The 9,353-nt window shown below is 40.9% G+C and overlaps 1 protein-coding gene across 6 annotated transcripts in view; it reads right to left on the bottom strand.

Moving 5' to 3' along the window:
• Positions 1–459: 459 nt before the first annotated feature.
• nrxn2b (neurexin 2b) overlaps positions 460–9,353 on the bottom strand; it is a gene marked incomplete at its 5' end in the record, with an annotated part of 672,833 nt that continues 663,939 nt past the window's right edge. For all 6 annotated transcript variants that reach the window (XM_079257326.1, XM_079257328.1, XM_079257327.1 and 3 more), the window contains one exon: positions 460–1,436. In XM_079257326.1, coding sequence (XP_079113452.1) covers positions 532–1,436 — 905 coding nt within the window. In that variant the 3' untranslated portion in view covers positions 460–531. The remainder of the gene's footprint in view (positions 1,437–9,353) is intronic.

Genomic DNA, 9,353 nt, shown 5'->3' with positions numbered 1-9,353 from the left:
AGAAATTTGATGACGCTTTTGAAGGTTGTTACTATTCAGTACAGGATTGCCTCAGATTATAGCAGAGACCTGAATACTGTTTATGATACACGTCGACAGTACTCAAGGTGTTAAAAACCCATAAAATGCTAACCTTTGAATCACTGCCTTAACAGCATTTGCTACATTGTTGTTGGCACAGAATGTGTTGTGATCTTAGCTGTTTTAGCCTTTCCTTAAATCCTTTCCGAGTTAAAATTTGGTTCTAATTTTGTAAAATCAATAATTGTAATACATAAATGTAAGAATGGAACAATGTTGCTGCTATGTCTTCTTGTTTTACTGCCTCTTTCTGATAGAAGTACTGATGGTAAGATCTAAAAATACTGAATTTTGAAAGAAGTAGCCACTGCATTGTGTTTTCTCTCCATTTTCTGCTCTTGGTCCCTTCTCTCTCTCTCTCTCTCTCTCTCTCTTGCTGGCATGTCTCTCCTTTCCTAAGTGCATCTGCTGTCGGTCTCTGTGTGATGGGACAGCGATGGCGGCGCTGCCTCAGACGTAGTACTCTTTGTCTTTGTTCTTCTTATTCTTGGTGACTGTCTTGGCAGTGCTTGGTTGTTTTTCCTTCACCAGAGCCCCGTTGCTCTGTGTGGCTGAGTTGCTGATGTAGTTCCGACTCTGGTCCACCTGATAGGAGCCCTCGTCACGGTTGCGATACTTGTACATGGCGTACAGCAGAATGAGGATGCAGAGGGCGGCGGCTGCCACGATGCCCACCACCATTCCTGTGGTGCTGCTGGACTGCTGCACCTCCACGGCACCTGGGAGCCCTCTCTCTGGAGATGTTGGGTCTGGAGTGGGAACATGGGGAAAATTTGGGGGGTAGGTTATTCCTGGAATTCTACGGTGGCCGGGATCCGCTGAGGGGTGGGCTGGCGGCAGTAACACTTGGTCCCGGTTGTCCATTTTTCCGGCAGGGATGTTGTTGCTGCTGCTGCTACTACTACTACTGCCACTGCCGCCAGGTGCTTTGATGCGTGGGCGTAACTGGTCAGGAGTGGCAGTCGGGGTAGAGGACATAGGGGGGCGATGGGAAATGGGGTAACGGGAGAAATGGCGGTCTCTGGGGTTCTGGACACCACCCTCGACTGCCGGGGGAGGAGGCAAGACAGTCCTGTCAGTAACCAGAGGGGAGTTTTTGTAATAGTCCTCGTCGTCCGTCTCAGTCATCTCCCCCGAGCCATAAGCCGACACCTCAATGGTCTCCTCGCAGTCCTCTTGGTCCAAGGGGCATGGGGGGCGGCCGTTGGGCATTGGGAGGGACTCTTTGGTAGTTTCAAGCAGGGTGAGGAAGGGGCGGTAGGTGGTGGGGGGCGGGGGGATTACTGGATAGCGGGTGGCAATGGACGGGGGCTCTAGGGAATCCACTGTTATTATGGGCAACACTAATTCACCTCCTAGGACAAGAAGAGACAATGAAGGAAATAAGTGTTAGAGTCCATCTGAGAGAAAGACCACCTCTTGGTCAACAAGAGAACAGTTTAAATGAACCAGAATTAGAACAGCACTACAGCTTAACATGAGGTTAGTTATCAATGTTTAGTCTGTTTTATCTAAAAACTTCATGTGTACTACATCTGAACTGAGGTATGTATATTACAAGATGTAAGCAAATACTCTGTCCTGCTCTGACCTCATGTCCCTATGCTGCACAGATGTACATGTTTTACCACTAACACAGTAAGAAATAAGACTGCAAAATGAGACTGAACAACCTAACATCTATTGTACTACAGAATCCTGTTCTTAACTGCTAACTTAACAGTCTATCCTACGCTAGCGCTCAGATGTTTTTGCTGTGAGTGGTTAAATAAGGTAGCAAACCACGAGGTTCAGGTCACTTACATCAACAAATTGGCCGCATGATTTTTGCATGAAAAAAAAAATTACAAAAAGAAAGCTGTGTAAGATTGTTCTCGAATAGTGATAAACAACCTTTCCCCCCACCCGTTATTTACCTCCTCTCTCACATCTTTCTTGGGTGAAAATGAATTATAATCCAAAAAGTAAATTTTGGCAAATTATTCAATGCCCTCCCACTACTCCCCTTTCCACAATTTCATTTTCTTTTTTTTACTGAAGATTTTTCTTCATCAAATGTTTCTGTATTGATTTCTGTGGCTCATTTCAAATTAGGAGTGGCTGAAGGAACTTGATGATTCCATTTTTAATGCTAAGTACAGTACTCTGAGGGCGCATTCACACTGGTGCTGCCTGGTTCACTTCCAGCTGGAGTACAGTTTCTGTGGAGTATTGCGAATGTGCTCCATTGAAAACTAGCAAAACCCTGTTTCCTCCAAGCGATCTTGCTCAGGATGTGGTGGTTTGATGCGGTTTGGTAAAATCTGACCACTATTGTGTGTTTACAGTAAACCGTAAACTTACCAGTTAGAGTATAAACGAGATAGGTACATCATCTACGTAATAGAAGAAGAATGCAACTCAGAAACAAAGGAGGAGAACGGGATACATCTATAGGTTTTGTGTTCTTTCTTAGTGGCTTGCAGATTTAAACATTGTATGGATCTCTATTGGTTCTTATTGCAGTCACACAAAGTGACCATTCTTTTCACCTGAAGATTTTAGTGTGTCAAGCTCCACCCTTTGGGTTGGTTTGGAATATTTCTTGCTATAGCACATTTGAATCACCAAATCATGTCTGGGTCAGCATGCTTTGGCTTGACAAGCTGTTGAAGAGAGCCATTTGATTTGAATCAGGTGTATTGGAGCAAGGAAACATGTAAAACTTGCAGGAATGTGGGCCTTCAAGGGCTGGAGCTGGACACCTCTCTCAAAGGGCAACATGTTGCTCATGCTACTGAAAACTGTCTTCATGCAACAAAATCGCCAAAGGCTGCACAAATGTATCATTGCTTTGTTTTCTACTTTCAATGAAAGAGGTGATTTTGGTTTCAGCCAATCGACGAGTTGGATTTCCTTTCTCCTTGGCCAGCGGCTGTGTTGGACTATGGCGCCCCTAGCGGGAGTTGTAACTGCGTGACCTTTTTCAGGTTTTCTTTATCTGCTTAACTTAAGTGCAGTTGAAAGTAAATCCAACCAAACTAGAGTGTGAAATCTTTCAGAATTCGCCGCCCAGTCAAACTCTGGAATATTCTGATCTGTCCTAGTGTGAATGCACTCTGAGAGACACAGTGCTTGTTCTCTACAAGTTGCCCTCAACCCACTTCCCTCCAAAAATCACCATGCATGCACATGGGGCGGTGACGTTTCTCTTAAACAGCCACCCACAGCTAGAATTTCCTAAATGAGCCAAAATTTCTCCTTTTAACTTTCATTCATGTGACTTCAACCCACTTTGAACATGAGCACCCAATGAAAGATTTATGGGTGTAAAATGAGAAGGAAAAAAGCTGCAAACACTCAGGAGACATCCTTGTATCACAGACTAAATGTTACACATATCAGAGGGGGGAGTGTACAGAAAGAGTAAAAGGCAGAAAATCAGTGCATGTCTCCCAAGTTTTCTGGTCAGTTAGGCAAATACGTAAGGGTCACAGTCAACCACACAGTTGGAAAAACATGGCAGTGGATTAGGTTATTGCACATCTTTGGGAGAGAAAAAAGGGAAGGTAACAGCAGAACATGACCAAAGAAATGCCAACATCAACAGCATAAAATCATGACTCTGGCTCTTTGATTGATGAGGTAAATCAGAGTTGCTCGGTGGCAGCAGGGGTTGGATCAGGCAGTTCAAGGATGATAGGGGGAGGTGTAAAAGGGAAACTGTAAAAATTCCTCTATGGCTTTAAGTTAAAAACAAATCCATTGTCAAGTCATAGAACCACATATTTTTTTTAAATCAAACAATGACAGAGGGCATGTCAGAAACGGGGATGCATTTCAGTTAACACTGTACCACAATATTTTCACCATTGTAAACTTCAGAGATACAGAAAACCAGAAACAATGTGAGGCTGTTGAAGCCTAAAAAGAAAAAGAATTGGTTTTTAACCCTTTTTATATTGCTACCATTTCTGGAAAGACTAGTTTCCATGGCAATGCTCAGGTTATGTCTCTGCTCGCTCTGTGTTTGAGGGGTGTATTTCACCTTGACAACTGGAGGACAGCAGAGCGCAGTGGTGCATTTAAGGAACAGAGAAGTAGCCACACAGAGTTGCACTTTCCAAGTGCTTCTGAGAGCAAATAACTATTTATTTTCTAAAACCAAAGCAGGAAAACAGAAAGATTTTGAGGACCTCAGCAATACAGGACACATGTGAGATGAGATTCTAGTTCAGCTATCTTTGCTCTGCCATCTGTGGCAGATATGCTGCAAGTGCATTTTCAGGCTTAACACTGCTGCTTGCAGCTCAACCATTACAGTGGAGCTACTTCCACTCATTGTGTGCCCTACTTACAGTGTGTGTGGCTGACATTGCAAATGTCCTTGTGAGAGAACACGCAATGTAATCCTCTCTGAATCAGGAACACTGCTTCTCTGCTTAAAGTCCTGCACAGAACTCTACAGGAAAGCATTGTATAGATATGTAAGAAGAAAATATTGTTAAAAGTAAGGGACTACTCCAAATAAAAAAAATACCCCACACCGCTCTGCTGCACTCTTCAGCCAAAGCCTGAGGCCTTTATGGCATCATCCCAAATGGCTGGCAGGCAGTGACAGGATCTCATACACAGAGTGAGACACACCTCCATACTCTTGACAGCTATCAAGTCAACAATCTTTTCATTTCCTGTTGTGTGATCCAAGCATGTTGTACAAGTATTTTTAACATGATCAACAACTTTTATCAGGTCTCTTCTTCTCTAAACTGCACCTGATCGTTCGTGTATGCAGCTCTGATTCTCCAGGCTGGTGAAGAAAATTGGACTCGCTCCATGTTGAACTGCTGAAAGTTGCCAAGAACCACAGACTGATGTAAACAGGGTTTACATTGGGTTGGGTGTTATAGAAATGAAAGTAAACACAAGATATTTTTGAACTTGAACCTAAAGCAGGGTTTACTGGGACCAGTGCTGATGCAAAATGGGGCTGAAATTACGTATAGCATACTTCCGGAGTATGGTTGTCTCCATCATTTAAGCATCAAAATGGAAGTAAATCAAAGAAATCAGGTCTGATTGATGGAGTTTGAGTTCACTGATTTGAGCAGCTGAGGCTGTGGAGCCACATTTACTTCACACGATGAAATGTGAATCTTTACCCACATGTCACCCCACCATACAGCCCGCTATGACCCCCCCCCCCCCCCCCCCCCCTCTCTATTTACTCAAAAATGAGAACAGGGCAGATGGATACTGATGCATCAATGTCTGTCTTCTGACATAGTTATTTTGCTGATCATGTCTCCCCGCTCACATCCATTTGAAATATTTAGAGCAAAAAGGTTGTTCAGAGTTTGCACATTCTGTAATTCAGCTTTGATTGGGCTTCAGATGGAAAATCCAGCAGTGTGCCCGGGCATAATATCTTTTCCTTTGCTTGCTTTTCAATCGCACTACAATAGGTGCAATTATGGCCATATAATCTGTGCATCAGGGAACAAACCTGCTTCTTCATACATGAGGCTCCATAAACTGTTTCCAAATGCAGCATTTGTTTCTGTCGCTCTCAGCCAAAGGGATTTATTTTGACAAAAGGAGATGATGCTCTGCTTATATCGCGTCTCAATGGGGGTACCATTTTTGCTGCAATAAAAGTCATATCTCCACAGTGCTTCAGCACATGGATCGTCTTTATAAACCAGACTGGATCTGTTTTCCTGGCCAGTCTGGACCTTCAGCCTGGCGGAGCTATCAACGTCTGACATGCACAGAGAATCTCTATGGTCGCTACCGTATTATACTTTCCCCCCTCTTCACAATCTCCTGTCACCTGTTTTTCTTTTTGTTGTTTTTTCCCCCAAGGTATTTCTTAAACAGTATTTTAGGTGGTTGAGACAGTCTGAGTTACTGTTTTTATTTGCTTTCTACCAAATTTCTTCAACCAATCAGAACCAACCAATCAGCATTCACTGGTAGATTTTCACTGATATTTTGAAATATACCATGAAAGGTAATGAAAATGTTTACAAGGCAGTGATGCACTCTTTTATTTTTTAAATAAGCATTTAATGCATAAGCACTTCTGCGACAACTAATTCCCCAGACCATGATCTCCGAGAAAATTATAATCCCAGCGATGTCTCTCCCATACGATTCCCTAGGGCCAGAATAAAAAGAGCACTTAAAATTATAGTGGTTATTTAACTGAAGGGCAATATTCACAATATCAGGCATCAGAGAGAAAAGGAAATTATTCCATTATTTTTATTGCTTTGAAGAGGTTTGCATTTAATTTACATCAACTCATTACTGCTAAACGTAGAACAACCATTTGCATCATATTTGGTGTACATGGGGGAGAAAAAAAATCATAATTTACTTTGTAATTTTTTTTATTTTTCCTTTTTGATATTTCAGATTTACAGATAGAGGGTGCTTTTTGTAATTCCTGATCTTGTCATTTTTCAAATGAAGAAATCAAAGCTGAAATAAACACATTACCAGGAGAATAGTCACAACTCAACTAGCTTGAAATCATGCATTTCACATCCATAAAAAGTCACTTGCTTATTCTGACTTGTTTTGATTCCACCAACATTTGCTGTGTCGTTATTTCAACAAGCTTCTGTAACATCATGAGATTTATTTCCATCCAGAGTTGTATTAATTTTTCACAAGATCTTGTATTGATGATGGGAGAGTCCGACCAATGCACAAAGCCTTCTCCAGCACATCCCAAAGATTCTCCACGTGGTTCCGGTCTGGACTCCATGGAGGCCAGTCCATCTGTAAAAAAACTGTCTCCTGTTCCCTGAACCACTTTTTCACAAGCTGACCCTGCAGACCTTGGCATTGTCATCTTGAAATATGGTCATGCCATCAGGAAAGATGGAAGAACCTGCTCGTTCAGTATATTCAGGTTGGCAGACAAACTCATTCTTTGGATATATAATATTACTGAATCTAAAGCTGAACCTAGACCTGAATCTAGATCTGACCAACTACAGCAGGGGTGGGCAACTCCACTTCTCAAAGGCCACAGTCCAGCAGGTGCTGGAAGATTCCCTGCTGCAACACACCCAACACATCAGACTGAAACAGCAGATATGTGCACTAGTCTGCTAATTAGCCCTTCATTTAAGTCAGGTGTGTTGCAGCAGGGAAACTCCTAACATTGCAGGACTCTAGCCCTTAAGGACGGAGCTGTCCACCCCTGAACTACTGCAACCCAAATCAGGGCATCCGCTCCTCTTCTTACCCTGATGCTCCCATCACGCTGTAACAGGCCCAGTCTGGAGTCATCAGACCACATGACCTTCCAGCTCCAGAGTCTGGTCTTTCTGCTGCCAAGCAAATAGAATTTTTTTCTCCAGGTAGTTTCAGATTAGTGGTTTTCTTCTTGCTCCACACCTGCATAATAGTTCCCATCACATTTTACATGTGAAAAGTTAAACATTGCAGTGACTTGAACTGTTTTTCTACTGTCTGATTTTACCAAATGTTTAAATGAACACTATCACCATCATTTGGGACTTTTTCCAGACCACATTTCTTCCTGGAAGACGATGGTTTTCCACCATCTTTCCAGTTTTTAATGATGCGCTGATTCTAAATTCAGTTTTAGTTTCTGCATCTCCTCAGATGTTTTCTCTGCTTGATGCTAGTTTGACCTTTTTGAGTCAGATTGACGTCTTTTCCACAACAACAGGGTTGACTTCCAGTATGGTTTGAGAAATGAGAAGTTGCTGCTGCATCAGTCATGGTTAAATAACTCATTTCTAGTTGAAACATCATCATCTATGTAGTAATTATCCAGTGGGAGGCTTTTATTTATACGCTTGGTTAAATCCAGGTGGTGACTTTAATATTAATGACGATGTGAGAGTTCAGCTCCATCCTGAGCAGAGTGAAAAACCTCTTGTAAACCATTAGATAGACTACCAGTATGCGACCTGTGGAATTAGCGGCGTATTGTGGTAATCAAAGGATTTTGGAAGCATCCAAAGACCTCTTGAATAGATGTTCAAACAGCTTACCAGAATTCCACTTGTCACTATGGATGAGACCTAGAATTCCCTTAGGGAATTTAAGATGAAGATCCTGACGGATGGGCAACCATCAATGCAGCAACAACAGGACTTCAGAACGGACTGATAGTCCTCGTCCATCCTGGCTGAGCTTAAATAATTCCATTTTAATGGCTACATAACGTGCAGGGTAGATGGGCTCGTTCCCTGTTCTCGTTCACACAGTCAGCAAAAGGTCTGAATACTCAGCTAAAATGACATAATGCTTTACTTTCTATTCATTTATTTAGTGTTTGTGAAGAAATGACTGAATTGGGGACGATATATTGATAAGTCATTAAAGTAATATAATGTTGATGAAGTTATTTTATGATAGATTAGGTAAGGTTGTGTCTCCTGATTGATTCCCTTCCAAATTACATATCTGATTTTAAACATGGATGACAGAAAACTTTTCCAGCTAAAATCAGACAAAACCATGGTTTTAGTTTTTGGTGATGAAGCTCAGAGACCAAAACTATCAGACTTCCTATTATTACTCACTCTAAAGGCTTTATATGGTCTCAGATGTTGATATTTCCATTTTAAGTTTGCTTTTTAAAGTATTTTAGTTAATACTTTATTTTATTTGTAAATGTATAGGATGCTTTGATTTTGATTTATTTCTTCTTTCGTCTTTTTTAATTGGTTTATTTCCTAAAACCCTATTGTACTCTGATTAAATGTATTTGTTTTATTAAAAGGGCTATTTTAGTCTGTTGTAATGTTTATCTTTTAATGAACTTTTAGACCTTTTAAAAATTCTCTTCTCTATCCTCAGTCTGTTTTAATGTCTTTTAAAATCATATTTAGGTCAGTGTGATTTCTTTTTAATGTTACATTAGTCATTTTAAATGGTTTTTAAAAAAAAAAAAAAAAGTATTTAAGTCTGCTTTAAAGCATTTATTTCTTTTTATCCAACTCTTTTTTTTCCCAGTGTATCTAGTCTTTTAATTCTAATTTGGTCTGTTTAAGTCCTATTTTAAATTTTGTTTTAGACTGCTTTCGAATGGTACTTTATTTTTTTTATTTTATTTCTTTTCTCTAATATTTCCTCACTGATGGCGCTTACTTTGTGTGTGTGCGTGTGTGTGTTTGTGTGTGAGAGTGAGAGAAACACAAAAAAAAAACAACTCCTGGCTGTTTCTTTTCACTGTTATTATTTCTGTAAAGCACTTTGAGTTTTGTAAGTACATAAAAAAGTGCTGTATGAAGAAAGTCTGA

The sequence above is a fragment of the Telmatherina bonti genome (assembly GCF_933228915.1).
Source record: "Telmatherina bonti genome assembly, chromosome: 18".
NCBI lineage: Eukaryota > Metazoa > Chordata > Actinopteri > Atheriniformes > Telmatherinidae > Telmatherina > Telmatherina bonti.
The sequence above is the reverse complement of the archived record's forward strand: the minus strand, read 5'-3'. Positions and strand labels throughout refer to the sequence as shown.